At 43.7% G+C, this 26,334-nt stretch overlaps 1 protein-coding gene across 4 annotated transcripts in view; it reads left to right on the forward strand.

The window, feature by feature from the left end:
• The first annotated feature begins 972 nt into the window (after nucleotides 1-972).
• Nucleotides 973-26,334, forward strand: part of CYFIP1 (cytoplasmic FMR1 interacting protein 1) — an 86,661-nt gene continuing 61,299 nt past the window's right edge. The window contains exons 1-4 of one of the 4 annotated variants that reach the window (XM_074159553.1): nucleotides 973-1,177; nucleotides 24,181-24,304; nucleotides 24,463-24,552; nucleotides 25,964-26,041. In XM_074159553.1, the coding sequence (XP_074015654.1) occupies nucleotides 24,188-24,304; nucleotides 24,463-24,552; nucleotides 25,964-26,041 (285 nt within the window). In that variant the 5' untranslated portion in view covers nucleotides 973-1,177; nucleotides 24,181-24,187. Of the gene's footprint in view, nucleotides 1,178-24,180; nucleotides 24,305-24,462; nucleotides 24,553-25,963; nucleotides 26,042-26,334 lie in introns of those variants that run through there. The other 3 variants (XM_074159579.1, XM_074159562.1, XM_074159571.1) reach the window with 3 other exon arrangements.

A 26,334-nucleotide genomic window follows, 5' to 3' on the forward strand; every position in this document is an offset into this window, starting at 1 on the left:
AAAAACGGAACTTGAAATGGGACAACGTTCCATAGACAAGGTAAGCCAAGTTTAAAATGAGCAAGTATATAGAATCATAGAATGGTTTGGATTGGAAGGGACTTTAAAGATCATCGAGTTCCAACCTCCCTGCCATGGGCAGGGACACCTCCCACTAGACCAGGTTGCTCAAAGCCCCATCCAGCCTGGCCTTGAACACTTCCAGGGATGGGGTATCCACAACTTCTCTGGGAAACCTGTTCCAGTGTCTCACCACCTTCATGGTGAAAAATTTCTTCCTGATACCTAATCTAAACCTACCCCGTTTCAGTTTGAAGCCATTACCCCTCGTCCTGTTACTACATGCCCTTGTCAAAAGTCCCTCTCCAGCTTTCTTCACTGAATTTCACTGAATTTTTAGAGTTGGAAGGGACCATAAAGATCATCTAGCCCAACTCCCCTGCTGAAGCAGGATTGAATTCTTGTAGGTGCCCGTGAGGTACTGGAAAGCTGCTATAAGATCTCCCCGGAATATACGTGTTTGTTGCGTTCTACAGGAAAATAAAAGCGGGAGGTTGTCATCAGGCGGTGGGAAACAGCCCTTCTTGGTTTTGCTGTTTTTTAGTTTCAACGAAGAGTGGCATTTCGGATACGGAACGGAGGTCCGCGCGCACCCTCTAGAGGACGTTTAAAAGGGTATATTTCCTCCGGGATACCCTTTGCTGCCTCCAGATGCCTCCCTGGCCTCTTTCCCTCTACAGTGGGGAAAAAAAAAAATAAATAATAATGCCGACCCCGGGGCGCCGGTTTTCCATGGAGGGGAGAGAAGGGAGGACTCTTAACGTGGGGCTCGGGGTTCTCCGGGAGGAGGAGGAGCCGGCGCCTGGCGGGGAGGGAAGGGGGCGGCAGGTTTGGGATGAGGCGGGAGGAGGAGGAGGAGCTGGGAGGGCAGGAAGGGTGTTTCCCTGCGCAGCTCCCGGTTGAAGTGACTCAGACAGGAAACTCCCCGCCAGGCGCGGCCCAGGGAGCGGAGCTGCCGGGCCCACCGCGACCCTCGGCGGCGGACGGGCCGGGCTGGGCTGGGCTGGGCTGGGCTGGGGAGCCGGGGAGAGCGGAGCGAAGCCCTCGGGCAGACGGACAGACAGAGAAGACAGGCAGACAAACAAGACGGGATTCCTCCCGAGCCGGCGGCGAGCGGGTGAGCAGCGCTTCACCGGGCCCGGAGCGGCCTGCCCGCGGGGTGGGGGCCCGGCCCTGAGGCGGCGGCAGCTTCACACACACCCCCGCCCCCCCCCCTTTATAGACGCTTTCTCTGAGGCGCCGGACGGTTCACCGGCCCCGTCGAGCCGGCCGGCCCCGGGGAGGCCCCACAACCCCCGCGACCGCGGGGGTTGTGGGGGCCTCCCCGGGGCCGGCCGGCTCGACGGGGCCGGTGGCGGTGCCGGGGGTCTCCTGGGAGGCGGCGGGAAGGGTGGTTTGTGAGGCGGCTTGTCGGCGAGAGGCCGCCTCCCACCGATGGGTGAAAGCCTGAGGGGTTAATTAACCTACAAGTTAATTTTTAGTCGGTAACACAAGAGGAGGTGCTAAGGAGTTCTGCTTCTTATGGCTGTCCCGGGAGCAGGTTAGTTGCGGGGAGGGGGTGTGGGAATTAAAAGTAAAGAGCTTTGTGCACGTTGGTCTCGCTCTTCAGGTAAAGGAGATGATCTAGTGTCTGAGGATATAGAGTAACTTCCTCTTGAGGAAGTTGGCTTTTATCCTGTTAAAATAACTGTGCTGTAGCGAGAGCAGCGATGTAAGCAGGGAACTCCCCGGGTCGATGGTCTGTTACCCCATCCCTCTCCGATGAGCAAAGAAATGGAGACAGACATGCTCTCAAAGAATCATAGAATGGTTTAAACTGGAAGGAACCTTAAAGATCATCTAATTCCAACCCCCTGCCATGGGCAGGGACACCTTCCGCTAGACCAGGTTGCTCAAAGCTCCATCCAGCCTGGCCTTGGACACTTCCAGGGATGGGGCATCCACAACTTCTCTGGGCAACCTGTTCCAGTGTGTCACAGTGAAAAAATTCTTCCTAGTATCTAATCTAAATCTGCTCTCTTCTAGTTTGAAACTATTACCCCTCATCCTATCACTACATGCCCTTGCAAAAAGTCCCTCTCCGGCTTTCTTGTAGGCGCCCTTCAGATACTGGAAGGCCGCTCTAAGGTCTCCTTGGAGCCTTCTCCTCTCCAGGCTGATCAACCCCAACTCTCTCAGTCTCTTCTCATAGGAGAGGTGCTCCAGCCCTCGGATCATCTCTCTGAGTATTCCTGTAGTTCGTCAGGAACTCTACTAACCGTCTTTGCCTTTCAGTCAGCACTCATTGCCTTGATTTTTATTCCCATTGCCTTGACTTTTATTCCTGTGCCGTTTGATGACAGGTTTGAGTAGCATTTAGACATGTAAATGATTGTTTGTGCCGGGGAAGCTGTTAAGAGGAAGTAGTCTTTGTGGGATATAGCCAGTCTGCCTGAAGTGGTGGCTGGAGTGCTCGCGTTGGAGGGGGAGGAAAGCTGTCTGAGGGAATTTCTCCTTAATTAGAAGGTCATAACGTGCTTTGCTGTAAACTGTGGGAAATGGGAAGCTTAGGCTAATGAGCAACTCCATTCCTTATTGCATTCCAGTTACTTATTTGCCATAACTATATTACAATAAACTTACTGAAGTGTACACATACAGTGTTGCTGGTTAGTGTGTTTTTCAAAATGAAACTTCTAATAATACTGTAATGCAGTTCTGTGATCTCTGGATTATGTTTAAATTATTGCACTTACACAAACTGTTCCGTGCTCAGACTGAGTATCTCTGAGCTATATATACTTGAAAATGCGTTGTTAGCTCTTACTTCAGCGCTCTGGTTCTTGGCTTTATCTAAGTCCTACTTTAGCTTTTTAAAAACTCTTTTTGGCTTTTTAAACACAGAACTCCTCCTGATTTAATGTAAAAGGCTCTTTTAAGCGTTCCCAGACAACTGGTCTGTGAAGTCTAGCCGGTGTAGGCAGCCAGTGTCTCTGTAGCTGCAGGGAAGGAGGCGTAGGAGGAATTCGGAAGCAGCCTGTACAGCATTGGGGTACAGCAGGAAGGCTTAGTCCCAGTATTGTCAAAGCTTGCTTGGCGTGCCCTCTAAGAAATGTACAGTAGTCTGTCTCTGCAGCAGTTTACTGTTTGTTTGGTGGGGGTTTTTGGTTGGGGTTTTTTTGCGTGTTTTGTTTTGTTGTTGTAAAGGATGATGTGATTGAAGGAATGTCTCCATTGTACCTTGTGGTTTTCAGATTGCTACACCTAATTTATTTACATATTTATTTTGTGAGTAAACCTCTCAAAATCTGAGAAAAATAAACAAAGCACCCTGCAAACTGCCCTGCTGAAGATGAGTAACACTTGGTGTGTTTTGCTTACAAACCTCGGGTTTGATTAATTTCTGTGAGGAGAGCAGAGTGGTGTTTGAAGTGTTTTAAGCAATGTTAACTTAAAAGGTCTCACTTAATAGATATCACAATATTTAAACCTAAGAGGAGCTCAATTACATAAGTTGTTTAAAAAAATACCTACATTATAAGAAAGGCAATGTTCCACAAACAATCAAGACTTTGCAGTTCTTAACTCCTGAATGTGTGACTTACAAAAGCTGGCAGTTCTTTAGTGATGTACTTGCAATATCCAAAGCGTTCGTTAACAAAATTCTTGTTTCTTCAGTTTGCCTTAGGTGCAAATTGGCCCCGGGCTTGGACACACAAATTCTCTTGACTGATTACACAGACTTGAAAGTGTAATTAAATAATTAACAGCTATCTGTTCCAGCTATATGTTTTATGTTAGAAGTTTGTCTGATCTACTCCTTCTTAAGCTTTGGTTAGTGCTTTGTTTATTCATTCTGTGAGAGAGGTGCCTTGGAAGGTGGCTCGTTCCTGAGGGGAGGTTTCACAATCTTGTCATAACTCTCTTCTTGGAATCATCCAACTTTTATTTTTTTTGTTTTGTTTCTCAAAGATTTCCAAGATATTCAGGCTGAGGTGGAAGCTTCGGGGTGGTTGGATTTGAGCTGCAAAGCTGGAACAAGAAATCCTCACAAAGCTCCTTTTATTGGATTCAGTTTTATTCATCCTTTAGGCCAAAAGCTGTTAGAATTGCTTACAGTGCTATGCAAGAGAAAATTAACTTTAGCATAATTTCCACACATATTTTATGTGCACATCAAGACGGTCTCATTTTACAGTCGTTGCTCTGCGTTCTTGGGGCAAGTTCTTCACGTGGTTCCTTTGCTGTACCAACAAGTAAAGTAAACTTTAATGTGGGGCGGCGTTTTATATCATAGTCGATCAGAAATCAGCTGTATGATTGACTTCACTTCTCTTGAGACAGTGACACTGCAAGTTTCTGGATTTTTATTGTTTATGTATTTTTAAATAGCTGTAGCTACTATGGCAAGCCCCAACTTAATAAGCAATTATTCTTGAGCCAAATTAAGCACTTGTTTACCTAGGGATGTTGCAGGAGCTTGACACAAACCAAGCGTGAATGGCCGGTGAAGTAGCTGGGGTGGATCCATGCCTGCGCTTGGGAACGTGATTCATTTAAACAGTCCTGAGCTTCCATTTGGACATCCTCTCAATTAGATCATACAGAGAGGGAGAGTAGTAAATATAACAGATTTGGAAACTATTGATATTTAGAGTATGTAATTTGTTACCAGTGGCCTCTGGCAGACCTTAGTCTTGTAGGGCATGTTGTTAGGTTTTGGCTACAATGTTATTTGAATGCATAACAAATGAAAGCTACCTGTATTCGTCTTTTTTTTTTTTTTTTTTGTGCACCTGTGCAGATCTGACATAGTCAAAAACTTACCAAGAACTCAGTAATGATACTTAACATTTTAGGGTATGGACATCAGTTTAGGATTCTTCTTTACAAATACATCTGCCCTTAGAAGCTGACATTTGTAGGGCTTCGGGTACGCTTTGCTCTGTAATACTGATAACTGAGAGTGTGTATTGATTTGCTTGTTTTAAGTAATTCCATTAATTCACATCACTTGCCTTTCTAGTGGTAAAGTTAACATATGATACATTGATGAGACTCGCTACAGGAAGGCAGAGGGTGCAAAATAGCAGAAAATCTTTCTATCTCTTGGCACCAAAAATGTAGTAACTAATCTTTTGGGTAGCTGTTTCTTATCTCTCATAAACACACTAGCAAAAAACTCTGAAGCTTGTTTTTTTCATAGGACTTAAAAGATTTTCTCTGTGTCAGTATGTATTGTTTGCTCTATTATATCTGTAAATTTATGTGCATTCATAAATATGTGTGTTGTGGAGTTCAGTATTTTTGGGCAAAAGTGTCAGTCTGACTTCTAACTGGGAAAAGCAGGATGGTGGTAAACATGGGTTTAATTGGCACAAATAATTGTCAGGCACTTACCACCTCGATAGCAACCCCCTCCCCTCAGGCTGACCATCAGCAGGATAGCAAGTGAATTTATAGCTCTGTGACCTTTCTAGAGAAAGACTATTGTGGCAGAGGTAATTTAAGGTTGTGGATAGCAGAGTTGAGAGCAGATCCGGCTGGGGGTGCTGGGGAGTGAGCACAGCTATTCGAGCCTTCCTGGCTGGGAGGTGTTGGTCCCTCTCCTGGGAATGGCTAGGAGCAGAGCCTGTGCCCTGCTGCCATATCCCTTTCCACATCTTTTATAACTGTTTCATCCTGTCAGACCTCTGCTGCTGCTGGCAGAGACCCAAATGAGGCATCAGTCTTGTGGCCTAGTGAGGCACTGAGCTCAGGGAGGGCTCTCGGGGTGAAAATCCCTTCGTAGCTAAATGAGCTGGTTGCTGAGCGCTCCCTGTGTGGGACTCGCCCAGCTGTGGATTTGCAACCCTGCAAGTCAGGCAGCAAGGTCCTCGTTAAACTCTTCTCGCTAACCAGAGAGAAGTAAAGGTGAATGTGGTGGTCCTTCAGTTGGGTGGTTGCTCTGTGGTTCTGTGTCTGTGCTGCTGGGACAGGTGCCCTGGCATAGGCACAGCTTAAGGTGAATGTCCTCTGCAAAAGAGGAGGTTCTACCTGCTAACTTTAATAAAGCTTTTCTTATTTCAAATAATTGGGTAGCACATGAGGAACTGACGCTTCTGGTTTTGCTTTTGTTAGGAGGTAAATGTCCAGCCAGTAGGCCGTGGTGCCCCCCACCCCCTTTCCCTGGGTTGTGAGTGCTCCTGGTTTACAAAGCAGTTACTCGTGGAGTGAAATTGCATTATTTTTCCATGCTTGGACCAGATGTTGGGAGATTTCCTCAGTGTGTCTCTTAGCAAGCCTCTTGCAGCGCTGGTTTCTGTAGGTTTGCTTTTCAGGAATGTTGGTCAGGAGGTAGTAGAATGACCAAGTGACTTCTTAAAGCCAAGAATTACTCATTTGGAGCTAAAAATGCCATTCCCCCTCCCCTCACTGAAAAGCATCTTAAGACTTCAGACAGCATGTAGACTTATGCTTATTAGATGACAGTCTATAAATGATTAGCAGGGTTGAGTCTCAGTAATGTTCTTATGAATGAATACAATATTAAGAAAAGTAAAAGAAAAAAATTAAATGGTGCTTTTGGTTTTAGAAATAAACACTCAGATTTCAAAACGAGTGCTGTGGTTTTATGTTAGGACATGAGTCTCAAGAGTTGACGTGCTAAGTAGTGACTCCATCTGTGTAAATGCCACAATGAGCTTTCAGAGATGCTTACCTGTACGCACTACACATATGCAAGAGATTTGTTTGCAGGGTCTAGATAAAATATGGTAATACTGTATATCATTTTAAAATGCTTTAATTCTGTTAGAGATATGGACACTTTGTTAGCAGGAGATAAAAATACTGTAGACCTGAACTTGATTTATAGTCTTCTTTCAGTGTAGCTCTAATTATTTTAAGTGGATTCACTGGCCTATATTAAATCAACAAGGACAGTGCCCTGAATTATACATTTTGAATGTAAAGTTCAGGTAACCTATCATGATATTGCTCAAGATAGATGTGGATGCTTATCAGGTGATACCAGAAGTAAAGCTTTTGATGAATTTTCACTGAAACTGCATATTTTCATATATTGTATAACAAATGAAAGCATAAAATGTTACAGATGATGAGCTCATTTAGAGGAAAAAGAAAGCTTAAGAAACTAAAAGCTACTTGCTTATTTCCTTTTTCTCCTCCACCCTGTCCTGTAGCGTTTCCTTAATTTTTTTAAGAGAACTATTAAATTATAATTTGCTTCTTGTCTTATTCTCCCCCTCCTCTATGAAATGGATGTGGTGGTACATTTTTTTAACAGCTTCTGAAGACTTGTTTTTTAAATACCATAATTTTGAAAAAAAAATTGTACATTATTTTTGAACTGTGTTGGAGAAGAAATAAAAAGCTGCTTTTAAGCATGAATAGTACAAATTTGCCTAAAATATCTTCAACTTATTTTTCAGATAAAGAAGTATGCATTTTTTTGCTTCAGTGAAAGTTGAGGGAGTTGTGCTGCTGATTTTAGTAAATACTTCCAGGTAGAGAGAAGGAGTGGGAATAGAATCACAGAATTGTCTAGGTTGGAAGGGACCTTTAAGATCATCTAGTCCAACCGTCAACCCAACTCTGATAAAAAAACATCACTAAACCATGTCTTTAAGTTCTGTCTACCTGTCTTTTAAATACCTTCAGGGGTGGTGCCTCAACCACTTCCCTGAGTACCCTATTCCAATGCTTAATAACCCTTTCAGTGTAAAAACTTTTCCTAATACCCAATCTGAACCTCCCCTGGCACAGCCTCTGTTTTGAAGAGTCATTTTTATTGAAGCTATCACTCACTTTTTACACTTAAAATAAGTCTGTGCCAAAGCCAGAGCTTCACCTGCAGGCTTACATTGAAAAAAAAATTGCTGGATAAACTTAATGCCTGTCATGGCATTGGGGGCATATGCTGTAAGATGGAGCTGGATGCTAACGCAGACGCACTGCAGAAGGGAGACCTGAGGGGGCTGCGCCTACCAGGGCAGGGGCTGCTGCCAGCCTGGCTCCACCAAGAAGCAGGGGGACTGACCCCGGAGCAACCATGTCTGGAACTGCACTCAGGATGAAAGTGCTATCCTCCCCTCCCCTGAGAAAACAATGTTTTTCTTCTTTATTTCTCCGCAGGCTTGAGAAATGAAAGTACAGTTCAAGAACTCACATGCTTAAATAAACAGTTTTGTCTAAGGCTGAGGGGTTGCATTATTGCTTAGATTGAAATCTGTAGATTCCAGACTCTTGCCTTTCTGTCTTTGTGGCTCATCTCCCTCACCTGTAATGTGATAGACTGGTGCTTAGCCCACTATCCACTGCTCCTTTCAGCATAGGAACACAGGTGTGCCCTTTTTAATTAAAGTAACAGCCATCTGCCCCAAATGCAAAGGGCAACCACCCAAACCCATGTTCAATAGGTTTGAGCACGAGCAATCTGTGGTAGCAGTCCTTCTGCAGGATGAACGGTGCTGTGTCTGAGCGATGCCAGGCTAACTCCATGTGCACAAGCTTTCTCCTCTTTTTTCTGGGGTGGTTACTGCATCTTGCAGCTTCCTTCCTCGTTCTCCGCAGAATCCTTACACTGGGAATCTTACCTTTGTTAAAAAATGAGAAAACTTTTCACAGCTGCTGAACGTGCCATAAGCACTTTGCTTCAGTGCTGAACTTCAGTCTTTCCCAAAGCAGTGCCTTGCAGCATTGCTTCTGAACACACCCATGAAGCAGAAACAGAAGTATGGAAGAAATGCGTGTTGAGGACAGCTGCAGGAGATAGCAGCAGCAGCACAGCAAAATAGCCAAAGCAGCAAAACAAGAAGATTGAACAACGATGGAGGGGAAGAGGGGACTGGGTGTGAGGAAAAGAACACGAAAAAGAGAAGGAGAGGGAGTTAGTCAAGAGGCAGTAAGAAGAAAGAACTGGAAGCTGAAGAACAAGCAAAATGTAAGTTGCAGTTGGTGCAACTCAAAGATGTGGTGTGCCTCAGGGCTCAGTGTTAGGACCATTTCTGTTTAACGTCTTTATTGATGATCTCGACAAGGACATAGGGTGTATCATCAGCAAGTTCGCAGATGACACCAAGCTAAGCAGGAGTGTTGATTCCCAGGAGGATAGGGAAGCTCTACAGAGAGACCTAGATAGATTGGACCATTGGGCCAAAATCAATGGCATGAGTTTCAACAAGGGCAAGTGCCAGATTCTGCACTTGGGCCACAATAACCCCAAGCAGCGCTACAGGCTTGGGGAAATGTGGCTGGAAAGCTGCCTGGAAGAAAGAGACCTGAGGGTTCTAATTGACAAGCGGCTGAATATGAGCCGGCAGTGTGCCCAGGTGGCCAAGAAAGCCAACGGCATCCTGGCTTGTATTAGAAATAGTGTGACCAGCAGAAGTAGGGAGGTGATTGTGCCCCTGTACTCAGCCCTGGTGAGGCCACACCTCGAGTATTGTGTCCAGTTTTGGGCACCTCAATACAAGAGAGATATCGAGGTGCTGGAGCGAGTGCAGAGGAGGGCAACGAAGCTGGTGAAGGGCCTGGAAAACAAATCATATGAAGAGCGGTTGAAGGAGCTGGGACTGTTTAGTATGAGGAAGAGAAGGCTGAGGGGAGACCTCATCACTCTCTACAACTACTTGAAAGGACACTGTAGAGAGGTTGGTGCTGGTCTCTTCGCACAGGTAATTAATGACAGAACGAGAGGGAATGGCTTCAAGCTCCAACAGGGTAGGTTTAGACTGAACATTAGGAAAGAATTTTTCACAGAAAGAGTGGTCGGGCATTGGAATAGGCTGCCCAGGGAGGTGGTTGAGTCACCATCCCCGGATGTGTTTAAGAGTCGTTTAGATGTGGTGTTGGGGGATATGGTATAGGGAAGAACTTTGTAGAATAGGGTAGATGGTTGGACTCGATGATCCAAAGGGTCTGTTCCAACCTAGACGATTCTATGATTCTATGTTATACCAGGGAGTATTAAAGGGGTGAGGTAAAAAAGTGTAGCAAAACAGATCTCGGCACACCTGACCTAGAATGAGACAACAGTTACATCTTTAACTTCATTCCCACCTGAAGAGAGGCCAAATATTGCAGAAGGGTTTTTAATACATATGTAAGCTTACGGTTAATACATTTTTTCCATGTTCACTCAGAACTAACTCAGCTCTGTAAGAATTAATTAGTAAGTCAGCACAAACCCCATCAGCCATCTAGCCCTACCAATAGCAGATTGATTTATTTATTTATTTATATGGGAGACTTGTATCTTGGGCTTCGGGCTTAGGTACACAGATAAAACAAACCAAGCAAAACCCCTCTGTGAATTCTCGTAGTGCAAGTGCCGTTGCAGAGGGGGGAGTTTGGCATGCTGCAAACCAAGCTGCAGCAACAGCTCTTCCCTCCTTGTTCACATGTATGGGATGCCTTTGGGGCAAACTTTACTGGGTTAGGCTTCTCCCATATCATCATAATGGATTCTCAAATAAAATAGTTTACCCTTTTTGAAGTGTATGCGTCGTGCTGTGCTTGAGATTCCTGCCTGGGAGTGGAATTTGATCCTACATTTTATCATCAGGAAGTTGCATCTCTCCTCTGAAGCTTCAAGATACGGAATGATACTACAGATGCATAGCATTAGCCAGGCTACCTATTGAAATACCTGGTGATTACTTGCTCCATTCTCCACTGCTAGTGGTGCTGCTGTAGAATTAGCCTGTGCTGATCCATGTGCTACTGCTGGCTGCTAACACAGCAGGAAAAGATAAACCCACTCTTGTGCTAACTCACTAGCAATAATATAGTGACTCCAGCCTTGTGCTATGATATGGGAGTGCTAGGCTTATGTGACGTTCTCTAATTGTGGGAGAGTTTTCTTACTGATGCTTTAAAAGGAAGTAGCTAGTAGATCTGCATCTGGTGGCAGACATCAAGAAAGGTGGTTCTGTCCTACCATGGCTCAACAGTCTTGATGTAGACTTTGTCCAAAGAGCCTGGGAATTCCCCCTCATAACCTGTTGTGATGACAGTAGAGAGTCAGGCCATCCTGTCATTGGAAACGTGCTTGAATTAATCCAGGATATTGGAAAGAAATGCCTATAGTTACTTGACAAGCGTGACTGATTGTCATCTGGTTGCTGGTGGTCAGTGTGTCAGCGAGCCATTTCAGCTACATGACAGCGTCGTTAGCAGTGGTGTCCTTCTGACCTTGATTATCTTGAGGGAGGGAGGAACAGTATTGACTCATGAAAGCATGGCTTTTAGGTTGCATTAATGGTGCTGCCGTTGCTTATTGCAGTACCCAGTACTGCACAGAATTTGGTTTTCAGGGTGATAAGACTGGTGTAGCACTGAGTGCTTGAGCCTTGCTTGCACCGTTATAGCGTAAGTATTGCTTATGTAAAGAGACAGAGATTGCTTGTTGTGATGTTTCCCTGCAGAGGACAGAAGCTGGACAGGTAGCAGTGTAGACTGCCTTAATGAAAAAGGTTGCATGAAAAATTCACACGTGACTAAACACAAAGAGCTTTTAGTTTGGGAAGTCGAGTTTTTCTTAAAAACAAAAAAACCCCAACCAAACAAAAAAATTCTGTGCTTTAGCCTTACATTATCCCCCAAATCTGCATCTGCTTCTGGAAGCCTGCTTCCCCCCACTCCCCACCCGTCTAACAGCAGGGCAAAGCAGTTAACGTGAGCCACATGGCCCTGTAGGAGTCTAATACTAAATTAATAGTTTCCATTATATGGCCATTCTTCTGAGACTTGCTATGGTGCTGGGATGGGATAATTCAGTGCTGGAATTCATGTTTTCCCTTTTTCTCTTCTTGAGCCTTTTTTTTTATTCCAATCGCAGATGTATTTTTGAAAGCTTAACAGTATGTCAAATCTGTTGCACAAAGGACTGTCAGCTGCTGTTTGCTTTCTCCTGTCTTTTACTTTAATCAGGCAGGGCCAGTAAATGATGTGAAAAGCATTTTCCTTTGCTCCTTCAGCTTATGCAAATCTGTTGCTTAGGAACGAAGAGGAGCTCTGGTCCCGAAAGGAACATCTTATGCTGATCCCCTTGGCAAAAAGGCAGATTGTGCCGTCCAGGGCATGGAAAAAGAGCATTCAAACAGAGAAGATCCAGCGCACTGCTGTGCTCTGAAGCACTTTAATTATCAGTCTGTTAAAATGTTTTGTGCTCACTTTGAATTGATAGGTATGCAGTTAAAGAGCTGAGACTTTTGAAGTTTAATTAAAATAGAATTAAACGGGAATTTTTGAAAGAGATATTGGAGGTTTGAAAGAAAAGTGAATATTATAGTAATTGCTCTGCCATTCTTGGAAGAGAAAATCCATTCCTTTTGTTAGCTCTTCCCTTCACAAGGGCCTTTTGTGATCAGAGTCTCATGGTTTAACTCGAGTAGGAACATTACACAGAATATTGAATCAAATTTTCTTCATAGAAAAAATGATTTAATTGATTTTCTGCAAGCCAGTAACATAGAAGAATGACACAATGGAACCTGAAAGATGTTGTGTTGCTACAGGGATAAAACTTAACTTCTGCTGCTGTGCAGACCAAGCCTGTTCCTGTGGGAATGTTGTCATTAGTTCCCATGGAGTTCACTGAGATTGGTCCTATAGACCCCGATTCAGCAGGCCATGCAGTCATCTTTTTAAATTTATCTCTATTTTAATTTCTTTTCTTCTGTGCATGGACTGCGGAATGCCTTTGCTCCTTCTTTTTGAAGGATATGCTTCTCTTCGCCCTCTTTAACTGTTGTACATAGAATTTTCCTTATATTCCTGATAGTGTTCTGTCCTGTAAAGTAGGGTAAGCTTTGCTTTATTTATTTATTTATGCCTGTTTTAAAAAGACAAAACAACTCATGTGGATACATAATTCAGTCTATGGATTGCACAATGATTGTAATCTTCAGTATCTGTGCCAGGCTTGAGATTTTGTTTTAATTTAAGATTCAAAGATGCTTTTGCAGACTTAGGAAAGAAGTCTGCAATGTCAAAGGAAGTGCTGTTTAGAGTGCAGACAGACTTCCTCTTTGTCTTATTTTGAGCCTGGGAACACATACTAGCACTTGGAGATCAAATGCATCTATTTAAAAACAAAATGAAAAAATGTGTCCAGTGGACTGCAAAAAGGCACAGGACATCCCTTCCCAACACCTGTTTTCAGTCAAACGAAACAGTGTTCTTATCTGCAAAGTCGTAAAATATTCTAAAATTTCTGTAATCCAGCAATTCTTTGTTAGTTGTTTAAACTCCACCTTAATTATCTCACTCTTTGGCATGATCCTTCTCCATTTTTTTGGATATGCAAGAATTTTTTCCGCTTACAAATTTCAGTGTTTGAGATCTTTTTGGGTTACGTAGAGTATGGTCTTAGCAAAACCAATTCCCTGAACATCCCAAACCACCTCTGTTTTCTTGGGCTGTATTCTCACGCTTATATTTGCACTTGTTTACTGGTGTTGGATGCGTGTGCACCTGTGGCCCCTTCTGTGCGGCAGGAGGCGGGCTCTGCTGCGACATCTCTTCCTGCCCCACTTGTGCAATTGCACTTACCATGTTGCTCAACATATTGTTGGACCTTCTCCCACAGCGGAGAAAGAAAGAGAAACGGGTCGGGCTTTGCTGATCCCAGCTCGGAGCGTGGCCTGCGGCCCCTGGCTGCCAGCTGCATGCCCAAACTGCTGACCCAGCCTTTTATGACCGGGGCAGGGGAGGAGGCCCCCAACCTCTCCTCTCCAGTGGCAGGAACTTGCTCTGTAGTTATAGTGGCCATAGGATATGTTTTTCCTGAACTGTTTTCAGACTGTTTGAAGTGTAACTCTCTGCATTTTGAATGGATTCACGCTTCTTTTAAAGTCCAGGTTTTCTTGGAGCTTGTGGTTAAATGAATAAAAAGATAAGCTTTTGAGAATTTCTTAATTTTGTGTTTTTTTTTTTTTTTTCAAGATGCATATTTTAGATACTGGTGTCCAAGAATGGTGAAATAAATGAGTCCCTGTGGTCTGACTTGTACAGTGTTTGTAAAAATGAGGAGTTGATGATAATTTCAGTGCTCAGCCCTCTCTTTTGTATCTGAATGGTGACTTTGTTTTATGCTTTGTTCCAGGAAAAGCACTTGCACTGTCTGTATTGGGCTCTTGCTGTTTCCCTGTGCTCCCTGTTAATTTTTGTTAATTACAGCGAGAGGTTAGCTGGTGCTGCTGCTTCTCTAACTCTTTTCAACCTGGGATTCAGTGTGGCTCAACTCTTTACCCATTTAGCTCTTCCCACCTGACCGGGCAAGCGCAGCTGGAGGTGATGGTGTGTGTTTGGGGCAGGGATTGAGGGGGTCTGTCAAAAGAGAAAACAGTGGTGGGTGGGCTATTCTGAAGGGGATGGGACCTCAGGAGAATTTTGCTCTGCTGTGGGGACAGCGTAGGCAGCTGGTGGTTTGTTCAGGAGCAGATGGAATGTGCCTCATTTTTCAGCACCCATTTTCAGAGTCCATCCGAGAAGTGGGATTGAACGAGTGGAGGAAAGTTACTTCATCCATCGCTTTTTCATCTACCACTGCTGGCTTGTTGCAGCACTTCATGCCAGGGTACCCTGAGGATCCAAACGAACCCAGCTGAACAAAGACACTTGTTTTACTCTCAGACTATTGGGGACATTCTGGTAATTCAGCTGAAGTTAAGCTGAAGAAAGTGCAGATCCCTTACGTCATTGTCTCGTTCGTACTTTTTTTTTTTTTAATCAGAGGTTAATGATAAAAGGAAATCATTGTCCGTGAACAGCTGATCCATTGCCTAAATGAGATGAGCCTTTGCTCACCTTATCAGCTCGAGTGCCCTGGGCGGTGAGGTTGGCTGCTGTGCCTCCATGTGTGATACTGGTACTGGGGAGAGGTTCCCTCTCCATGGCATTGCCTGCTCACTCCTCAGATCTTTCCCATGCCATGATACCAGCTAAACTCTTTGATTGTTTTCCATGGAAGTTTACCTTCCAGGGCACGAGATGAGCATGTGGTAGCAATAGACCTAGTTGTGTCTGTTGCCTGGTCTTTCTGGTGTGCAGCAGTATGGCAAAAGATGTGATGGAAGGTGCCGAGAGCAAAAAACACCTGGAAATTACCCCCCATGTTTCAATGGGAAGACTGCTGGCTTACAGCTCTAACAGTTGTGTGAGGATAAATCCTTAAAGATTTCAAAGTGAGGGTGCTTAGGTGTTCTCAGGTTGTCAAATCTTTGAGTGATGCGAAGTCTAAAATACCTGTCAGCTATGGGGTTTATGTTTTAATTATTTTTGTTTATCTGAGGGAAGTTTAAAATTGTTACTCCTTTTTCAAAAACAGAGAGCAAGGATTGCCATAAAGCAAATGCCTTTGCTTGCTGTATAATGGTCTAAATCAGTGTCTTCTGAAGTAAAGTTGGGTTTGCTACAGCAAAAACTCTCCTTACTTTTATACTCTCTACTTTTTTTGTGGTTTTTTTTTTTTTTATTTGACCAAAAGACTGAATTATACTATTTATCTGTTTTCTGTGGGAAAGGTCACTTGACAATCTTAGTCCAGGGAATAATGCCAGTTTGCAAGCAATTTAAACGACATACATACTTGTACCTATCCAAGAAATTACTTCCCATTCTTTCCCCGTGTATTTTCAGGATACTCAGTATACCTTTTAATTTTTATAAAATGTTTTGTGATAACATTATAGCATCTTCATCTCCTGATCTTGTCTACCACAGCCATAGAATTTAATCTGATAATTTTTGTGGTGAGGGACTTTATTTTTCACCTGTAAGTAGATATTATGCAACACAGTTATTTGAGGTTGAAATTTTTTTGTTTGGAATCAATGTCTTTTAAAAAGTTCAGCTGGATACATTCTTAAGGCCATTAGAGGTTGTTCTTGGGGAAGTCTTGGCCAAATGATTGTGGCAGAGGCTAAAGAGGAACAGCCTGGTAATTTCTGCATTTATAACAAGGTCTCAAGAAGCCTATGGTTACCTAAGTTCATTTGCTTTACCCGTATTTATTTTTTTTTCAACTTGGTTGCTAGCTACAAGTTGGATTGTGTGTGCTGTTGCTAAACACATATAAGAGCTATCTCCTATCATCAAGCATCATTTTCCTGTTTTAGCTATTTATAGACTGAGTGCCTGAGTTGCCTTTTGATCTTCTTTTTGATAAATAATCTGACCTGCTTAACTCTCACTGGAAGAAATCTTAAAAACTCAAAGGTTTTTATAACTACTTAATTCCCTAGAATTTGGGGGAATTTTTTTAACTTTGAGCTTTAGACTGAGTAGTGTTACAGTAATCCTCTCTCTCACAGTGATTTTGAAGTTAATGCTCTTTTCCCTCCTCTCTGCTTTCTCAGTCCTTACCTTCTGGGTTTTTTTATTATTTCTTCTGGTTGGTTTTCTATTTTTATTTGTCCAAAAGACTTTGCCCCTGTTCATATTTTTTTTACAAATAGTCCGAAGCCTCAGGAGGCTTAAAAGAGCAAGGCTTAGAGGTGCATACTGGAAGTTTTCTGATATGCTTGGAATTAAGACTACAGATTTTTTGCAAAGACTTAAACACTATTCTGTAAGAATGGAGACATGAAAACACTGTCTTTATTAAGATTGACTCTCCTCTCTAAATACCAGAGCAATGTTGTGAGCAGAGAACTGCATACCATGCAGTTGCACGGCTGTAAGCAACAGTATGGAATTATGACATTTAAAAAGACTGGCAAATCTTTTGTCTGAGTATATTTCAATAATAGGCCAGCTCTGAAGTTACATCAAAATGTAAACAACGCTAAAGGGACTTTGAAGTCTGGTGCCTTTTTTTGTTTTGTTTTTCTTGTGGACAAAATGCAATGGAGGCAGCTCAGTGAGCTTCTGTAGCATAAACTCTTCTGAGCAGGTCAGGCCCAGCCAGTGCTCATCTCCTTTGGAACTGAAGAAAAAGAATACCTTAATTTAGAGCTAGTCAGTGGCCTTGCACTAACTAATATACTCAAAAGTTTCCCTAAAAACTCTGTGATTGATACCTCTGATTCTTGGATATGGTGGGACCTGGCACTGCAAAGCTGAAGCATGTCTGTGCGGGAGACAGGGATTTTCTTGATTTGAAATCCAGAGAAAGGAGCTGAGAATCAGCACAGATGCTGCTGTCTCCTGCTTAGAAAGCTGGGTGTGCTCATCAAACACCAAAATTTAGCAAAACAGCTTGCTGGCATATGTGATTCTCTGTGCTGGAGAGAGGATGTCAGATAATGAATGGTTTTTAATTAAGTTGTGTACGTCCAGGAAAATGTTTTCTTGGAGTGCATTTTGACTTTACTGCTGTAATGATGGGTCCTGGATTATTTTCTGAAATAATTCTTACACATCTTCTATCTGAGAGAATCTATCCTGGAAAATCTCAGGTAGGTACAAAGCTGAAAATACGACATTGTAGGAATTTAGTAAGAAAGTAATCTCACATCTTGGGTAAATTTACTAGTACAGCTATAATTATCAGTATGACTGCAGCGTTTTAATCTGTTCTCATTTAGCTAAGCTCCTAATCAGGCTGCAGCTTCTGAATTTTTTAAGTGGGTCTTTGAATCTTTGAAGTTTCTTATGTTCTCTGCCAAGAAGGAGTCTGTTAAGGTATTAGCTCTCCTGCCCAGTAATTTCACCTGTAAGAACGCATAGTGAATGACTTTTAAGGAGGCAAAACTATCTAATTTTGTGTCTTGGGAATTTTAGTTTTCTTAAATTAATTTTTCTGAGACTTAGGGGAAAAAAATCTAGTTTTGCCAGCCCTCCATCATTGTGCATTAGAAACAGCCATTGTCTTTTGGAGCTGGTTTTATTAACAACAGCAGAAAAGAAAGAGGAAAAATACCCCAAACTTCAAGGAAATCTCTTCTGTCCTCGTTGCCGGGCTTCCACATCAGGCGAGGATGTAGCAAGGACCGTGCAGTGGTGTCACGCATCTGTGGGATGTTGTCTCCTGGCTAACATGGCTTGAGCATGGCCGAACTCCGGATGTCCCTCTGCCACCACCTTTGTCAAACCTCCGCTGCTCGCTTCTCGGGGGGCAGAGGGGAAGGGTGAATCATGCCCTCGCAATGTTTGCAAATGTGTCAAAGCTGGGCAGGAAGGATCTGCTTCCTCTTTCACGTCTTGCGAGGTACAAGAGTGAAAAAGCTGGAGAACAGGAGCATTGAATTTGGACAACGAAACACCAGGCGTGTGGATCCCCCTTTGGCAAAATTACAAAGTGGAGCTGTTGGCGAGAGACCTTAAAACAAGAAGGCTTTTGTAACAGTCTGTGCCCAATTGCTTATGTTTTCCCAGTTCGAAAAATGCTGATCTGTCTTTGGGAAATCATGCCGAAAGGCTTGGAGAAATGCATCTTCCCATGTTTCCTTTCACAACCCAGAGGGCAGCAGGGAGCTTTTGTTTCTTAGCTTGTGCCTCTGGCCTGGTAACGAGGGTTTCCCAGACTTGTGCTATTAAATTGACGGCAGTGCAAGTGAAATGGGATTTTGGTTTTGCTTATGCTGTGGTTTCTATTTTTAAATTATTTTCCAAGTATTAAAAAAAAAATCCACAGATAGTCTAATGTCTGATAGTCTGAACATAAAAAGCTGATGCTGGAGGATTGCACTCCTGTGCAATTGTAAATATGGATGGGGCTGGTTGGGGCTTCGAGCAATCTGATCTGGTAGGAGGTGTCCTTGCCCATGGCAGGGGGGTTGGAACTTGATGATCTTTAAGGTCCCTTCCAACCCAAACCATTCTATGATTCTATATTGAGGCCAAAAGTGTGCAGGTGTGCTTTCTGAAATAGCACATACAGGCATTAAGGGCCACATCTTCAGAATATTTGTAGTGCTGAGGAGACACAAGTCAGGAGCCTGGCTTTTGTGAATGGCTGGCTCTCTCCTTCATCAGGGACCTGAGTCATCGATGGACCGTGTTTTTGGAAGAGAATGAAGATGTGTTGATTGGGGAGAGGGTATTGACACTTCCCTTGCACTTAATGACCACTCTTCTTTATGTGGATAGGTGCAGTAATTTTTTTGCTGCAGAATGGGCAGCCATTTTTCGCTATGGTTTTTGGAGCACGAGTGGAGCAGTTTTTTGTAGCATGTCCCTGTTGAGCTTGCTTGGAGCTGGTGCTTTGTGGCTGTTTGCCTGTCCTGTGGTGCAGTGGGGGAGAGGGCTGTGGGCCCATTGGTCCCACCGCCAGAACGTCCTGCAGCAGCCGCACAGCCAGGTGTTTCTGCTTTGATAGAGAGGTTAGGAGGAGGAAAAGTTTCAAGTTGGAAGGAGCCTCTTTACTGGACCTGATAGTTACCAAAGCAAATGAGGCTCATCGGGGGAGTCAAGATTGGAGGCAGCCTGAGCTGCAGTGATCATGCCCTGGTGGAGTTCACAGTCCTAAGGGGTATGCGAGAGACAAGGAGCGTAGTCAGGACCCTAAATTTTAGGAAAGCAAACCTCCAGCTCTTCAAGGAGTTAGTCAAAATGACCCCCTGGGAAACGGTCCTCAGGGATGAGGGGAAAGAACAGATCTGGCAGATCTTTAAGGATGCTTTCCATAGAGCACAAGAGCTCTCGATCCCCAGGTGTAAGAAATTGAGCAAGAAAGGGAAGAGACCAGCATGGCTGAGTTGGGACCTGCTGGTCAAACTAAAAGCCAAGAAGGAACTGCACAGGCAGTTCAGGCAGGCTCAGGTATCCTGGGAAGAGTATAGGGACACTGCCCAGTTATGTAGGGACGAGGTCAGGAAGGCCAAGGTGCACCTGGAGATGAACCTGGCAAGGGATGCTAAGAACAACAAGAAGGGCTTCTACAGGTATGTCAACCAGAAAAGGAAGGTTAATGAAAGCGTACCCCCCCGATGAGCAAGAATGGCAAACAAGTAACAACAGACAAGGAGAAGGCTGAGGTTCTCAACAACTTTTTTGCCTCAGTCTTCACTGCCAGTTCCTCTCCTCACACCTCCCAAGTTGAAGGACCAGGCAAAAATGGGGGCTATGAGAACGAAAAACTGCCCACTGTAGGAGGAAACCAGGTTTGAGACCTTCTAAGGAACCTGAAGGTACATAAGTCCATGGGACCTGATGAAATCCATCCACGGGTCCTGAGGAAGCTGGTGGATGAAGCTGCCAAGCCACTTTCCGTTATATTCAAAAAGTTGTGGCAATCTGGTGAAGTTCCCGCTGAATGGAAAAGGGGAAAGAGAAGGCTCTGGGGAGACCTTATAGCAGCCTTCCAGTCCCTGAAGGGGGCCTACAGGAGAGATGGGGAAGGACTCTTTATCAGGGAGTGTAGCAATAGGATGAGGGGTAATGGTTTTAAACTGAAAGAAGGGAGATTTAGATTAGATATCAGGAAGAAATTCTTTACTTTGAGGGTGGTGAGGCACTGGAACGGGTTGCCCAGAGAAGCTGTGGATGCCCCATTCCTGGGGGTGTTCAAGGCCAGGCTGGATGGGGCTTTTAGCAACCTGCTCTAGTGGGAGGTGTCCCTGCCCATGGCAGGGGGGTTAGAACTTGATGATCTTTAAGGTCCCTTCCAATCCAAACCATTCTATGATTCTCTAATGTGTTATTTTCTTTTTAGCTAAAGCTTGATCTATAGATACTCAGACCAAAAATTAAAGTATTGTTTATTTGAAACACTCTGACTTCTTGGCAGCTCTCTTCCGTTTCCTCTAGGGTAAAGCTGTTGAGAGTCTGACCTCATCACAGGACTTTTGCTCAGATGTAGAATTTTTTTGGCATTTGTTTATTTATTGAATGGAGGACACTGTGGTTTTTGCTGGTCTCTAATTTGAGAATAACTGTGGTTCTTGTGAAGGAGTTTGAGATGGGTGTAAGCCGGTGTTGGGCAAGCGTCCTGGCGCAGGTCTGCCAGCCAGCACTCCTGTCAGTCCAGTCCTTCCTCGGTTTTTGGCAGGGATTGCAAATTGCACAATACGGACCTGTATTTATTTATTTATTTTAACAAAAACTCATATGTTCAGGCTTGAAGCAAGGTTCAGGCTGGGGTTTCAAGAAGCAAAAAGTCCCTGGACCATTCTGGTGGTGGTTGTTTAAAGTTGTTGGCGAGCTCTCTCTGTGTGTGCTATGTTAGCTTTGTGGTGATACCTTGTGCTGCAGGGTTATCTCTGAAGGTAGATAGGTAATCTTCTGGCTGCTTCCTTCCCTTTGCTTTGGGTTTTGGTTTTTTTTTTGTCAGCTGAGCCTCTGCTTGGTGGTAAAGCTGTTGTTTGTGGGGCTTTCCCCAGGAAACCATAGTTAGCTAAAAGAAAGTAAGGAGGTTTTTCTACCAGGCCATTAAAAGTGCAGTGAGTGGTGGGATTGCCAGCCTGTCCTGGCTCTCTCACAGTGACCTTTTCGCAAAACCATGACAAGACCTGCTCATTGCCTCTCTGCACTTGGGGATGGCATGGCTGCCTCCATGGGGATGGCATGGCTGCCTCCATGGGGGTGACATGTGCCAGGCAGGGCCCTGCTCCTCCAGGGTGCGGGTGCTCTGTGTTCTTGCCCTCCTGGTTAGAGCTGAGGGCAGCGCTCTGCTCCTCCTTTCACAGTAGGTGCATGGTGTTCCTCTGGTAAGTGGGGGGAAAATAACTTGCAAACCTCTACAGAAAAAAAGAGACAGTTTGATTAGAGGTGTTACCTTAAAAATGAGAATTTTTTTACTCCACCAAGGAAGATGAGTAGATCATTATACAAAAGTGGATGATTGAGTTGTTCCATCCCACACTTTCTTCCCAAAATTTCTTCTTGTTCCTGTTCTTGGTTCAAACCCCCCAGGCAGTGGCAGAAATTAGAGATGTATGGAGATCATAGAATAGTTTGGGTTGAAAGGGACCTTTAAAGATCATCTAGTCCAAACTCCCCTGCAATGAGCAGGGACATCTTCAACTAGATCAGGTTGCTCAGAGCCCCATCCAGACTGACCGTGACATCTAGCACCTCTCTGGGCAACCTGTTCCAGTGTTTCACCATCCAGTTTTTGTAAAAAATGACTTCCTTCTCTATCTAGTCTAAATTTACCCTCTTTTTGTCTAAAGCCATTACCTTTTGTCCTATCGTAGAAGGTTAAAGCTAAAAAGTTTGTCCCCATCTCTCCTGTAGGCCCCTTTTTAGTACTGAAAGGCCACTATATGGTCTTCGCGGAGCTTTCTCTTCTTCAGGCTGAAAAACCCCAGCTCTCTGAGCCTGTTTTCATAGGATAGGTGTTCCAGCCCTCTGATCATTTTTGTGGCCCTCCTCTGGACCTGCTCCAACAGGTCCATGTCTTTCCTGTACTGAGGACCCCAGAGCTGGATGCAGTACTTCAGGTGGGGTCTCGTGAGAGCAGAGTCGAGGGGCAGAATCACCTCACAGGACTGTGCTGCTTTTGATGGGCTGCAAGCACACATTGTTGGCTCATGTCCAGCTTTTTATCCACCAGTACCCCCAAGTTGCTCTTAGCAGGGCTGCTTTTAATCTCTTGATCCCCCAGCCTGTATTGGTACTGGGGGCTACCCTGATGCAGGTGCAGGACCCTGCATTTAGCCTTTTTGAACCTCGTGAGGTTCATATGGGTACACTTCTCAAGCTTGTCTAGGTCCCTCTGGATGACGTCCCTTTCCTCAGGTGTTACAATTGCACCACTCAGGTTGGTGGTGTCTGCAGACTTGCTGAGGGTGCACTCAATCTCACTATGTCATTGATGAAGATATTGTACAGTACCGGTCCCAGTATGGATCCCTCAGGGACACCACTTGTCACCAATCTCCATCTGGACTGTTGACCACTACCCTCTGGATGCAACCACCCAACCAATTCCTCTGAACAGTCTACTCATCAAATCCATATCTCTCCAATTTAGAGAGAAGGATGTTGGGGGGTATTGTGTCAAAGGCCTTACAGAAGTCCATATAGACAACATCCGCTCTTCCCTTGTCCACTGATGTAGTGACTCCATCATAGAAGGCCTCTGGGTTGGTCAGGCAGGACTTGCCCCTGGTGAAGCCATGCTGGCTGTCTTCAGTCACCTCCCTATCCTACATGTGCCTCAGCATAGCTTCTAGGAGGATCTGTTCCATGATATTCCCAGGCACAGGGGTGAGGCTGACAGGTTGGTAGTTCCTAGGGTCCTCCTTTCTACCCTTTTTAAAAATGGGTGCATTGTTCCCCTTTTTCCAGTCACCGGGGACCTCACCTGTCTTCCAGGACTTTTCAAATATCATGGAGAGTGGCTTGGCCAATTTCCTCAGGACTCTGGGATGCATCCCATCAGGTCCCATAGACTTTTGTATGTTCAGGTTCCTCAGGTGGTCACGAACCTGATACTCTCTTACCGTGGGAGGGACTTTGCTTCCCCAGTCCCTGCCTTGCAGTCCATCCACCCAAGAGCTGTGGGGAGAGAGGCTGCCAGTGAAGACTGAGGCAAAAAAGTTGTTGAGTACCTCAGCCTTCTCCTTATCCGTTGTTACCGATTTGTCTTGCTTATCAAGGGGGGGTGGCCTTTCTTTGACCTTCTCCATAACCCTGAGGGGTTTTGTGCCTGCCGTCACTTTCTACTCAAAGCAGATCTGGATGTCCTAGAACATGAAACAGTGGAGACTGCTGGCACCTTTTGACAGCCAGGTCTCCTGAAGATGGGCTGGTAGTATCCTTATCTGTGGATAAGGGTTTGAAGATTCGTCGGCTCAAAACTGAATCCTTACAGGAAAGTTTTACACCTGTGCTTGTTACAGGATTTTTCTGTTTATTGTAACTGAAGCAGACCACAGAATAACTTTCCTTCTAGTTTAACCAGAGAAGGTTACATATTAGTCTTCCTTTCTTTACTGGTCATTAGGGGTCATCCTTTCCTCTATTTTTTGTGTATTTCTGGTGTGCAGCCATGGGGGAAGAGAAACATTTCTCAACTCGTATAAGTAAGGAGGAGGATGTTAGTCCTAAAAGTCTTTTAAAAAATTGTATACTAAAACCAACTGGGTTTCAGTTTGACTGTTTTGGAAACTGCACATTTCCCACAACATAAGTTGTTCCTTACTCTGCATATTACTCATTTGTTTTCTGTGTATATAATAACATATAAAAAGCTATATGTATGTGTGTATACATATCTATATATATGCATGTATTTTTTTTAACCAGGTGCAAAATGACTGCTCAAGTAACACTGGAGGATGCCTTGTCCAATGTGGATCTCTTGGAAGAATTACCATTGCCAGATCAGCAACCATGTATTGAACCCCCGCCATCATCTCTGCTTTACCAGGTGTGTTGTCGTTGCAGAGTTTTTCCATTTCCCATTGCTGTTAAGAAAAAGAGTACGTGCTTTTTAAAAAAAAACTAAAACGGGTTTGTATTTGTAATATATATATTTTTTTTTTTTCCCTACCAAGGATTAAATTCTACATTTTGCTTTCTCTGCAGCCAAACTTCAACACTAATTTTGAAGACAGAAATGCATTTGTCACTGGCATTGCAAGATACATTGAGCAAGCTACAGTCCATTCTAGCATGGTAAGTAGATGTTCAGATATATACTTTTGTGTTAACTTGGAATAAAAGGAGAGGAACACGTCTTCTTGCATTTCGTTATAAGATTTGTGGTCACAGAAAACCAGAAACCCAGTTACCTACAACACTTCAGGAGGCAGTGAGATGAAAAAGTGTGTGGTTTTTATTTTTTTCATACGTGTACTTCTTGATAATTTTTAAATGGTCTTTCTTCTTGATCAACCAATGCTTACAAGTTTCTTGCTCATGACTTCTTGATCAACTTGCTCATAAATTTCTTGCTTTCATTGTACATTTTTCCATTATTCTGAGGTGAGTTGGTTGCACTGACAGGTAGCTGCTGTAACTTCAGTGAAAAATTACCTTCCATCCTCCCAAATTTCCACACTTCTCTGTCAGTTTAGTGGTGTTGAAGGGTTTTTGTTGGCTTCCTCACTGTGGAGTGTGTATGTTAGTCATTTACTGGCGTGCTTTTGTGTAAGGCATTCTGTGGTTTTTAACAGTTCCACAGTATAAGATAAGACTTCATACTAGTAACTCCATCCATCTCTGATGATGTTGCAGCAGGAACTTGTAGGCTGCAAACGCTGGTCTGTACTGAACTTGTCATCGTTTCACGGCATGCTTGGAAAATAAGGAATAATGTCTTGTAATTCTAGAAGCCAGTTCAGAAGCAGTTGGATGAGAAGGTTAAGCACCTGATTACGTGCTACTGAAAGTTATGTAAATTGCTACCAATCTACTCTTAAAATTATCTGGCGACTCCTTAACCTGTTTTGATTGTTTAGATATGTAGGCCCTTTCCTTTGACATGTAAAAGCCTGCTGACTCTTTCATCCTTGATCGTTCCACCTGCAGTACCTGAGTTTAAAAAGAAAAACAAACATCCTCCTATCCCCCTTTCAGATTAGTATTTTTATCTCTAGTTCACGATATCTTTAGTTTTGGGAAGAAAGAACAACACAAAAAGCTATCTGATCCAGGGAGATAATAATTTTTGTCATTAGGTAGGCATAATTACTGCAGTTGATGATTAGTGATCTGGTAGGTGTTTGTTGGCTGATGTGGTATGAAGATGATTATGTGAATTCTCTCAGAATTAGGTTGGGTGCTAAAACAAGCGACTGAGAATAAATGAAGTTTATTTTAGTGTTTGGGTTGTAGCCAAGCTGGACCTCAGTAGCTGGTCAGCTCTAATGTGTGTAATATACCAGCTGAGCCTATGCATTATGGTAATATCACTTTACATACATACAGTATGATGTATCATTCAGCTTGCAATATATTTGTGTTTGTACATATAGATTCTGATAAGAGAAATAGGTTTGTTTGAAGATTTTGGAATCATGGAAGACAAGTGGGTATAACTCTTTGGTATTACAATGCCTAATTATTCTGAGTGTTTTTCCTACAGAATGAAATGCTAGAAGAGGGTCAGGAATATGCAGTCATGTTATACACATGGAGAAGCTGCTCAAGAGCTATTCCTCAGGTAAAGGATGAAAATTAAACTGTCATGCATCATGTGAACTTCTGTCTTGTTTTGGTGGAGTTGCATAGATCTAGCTTATATCAAGGAGCTGTGAAATAATGTCTACTTTGACTCCTGAATAGGCAAGCTGGGAACGCCATAATGTCTTTTACCATGCGGGGACTAGTTGGTCTCTTTTTTTAAAGTTAAGTATCCTAGGTAGTAATTTTCTGAATGTCAGATCTACGCAGTGTTTTATTGATCTGTATGTAAATGAAAACCCTGTGAATAGTTGAGAAATCTATAGGCAGCCT

This window comes from Numenius arquata, chromosome 1, assembly GCF_964106895.1.
Source record: "Numenius arquata chromosome 1, bNumArq3.hap1.1, whole genome shotgun sequence".
Lineage (NCBI taxonomy): Eukaryota > Metazoa > Chordata > Aves > Charadriiformes > Scolopacidae > Numenius > Numenius arquata.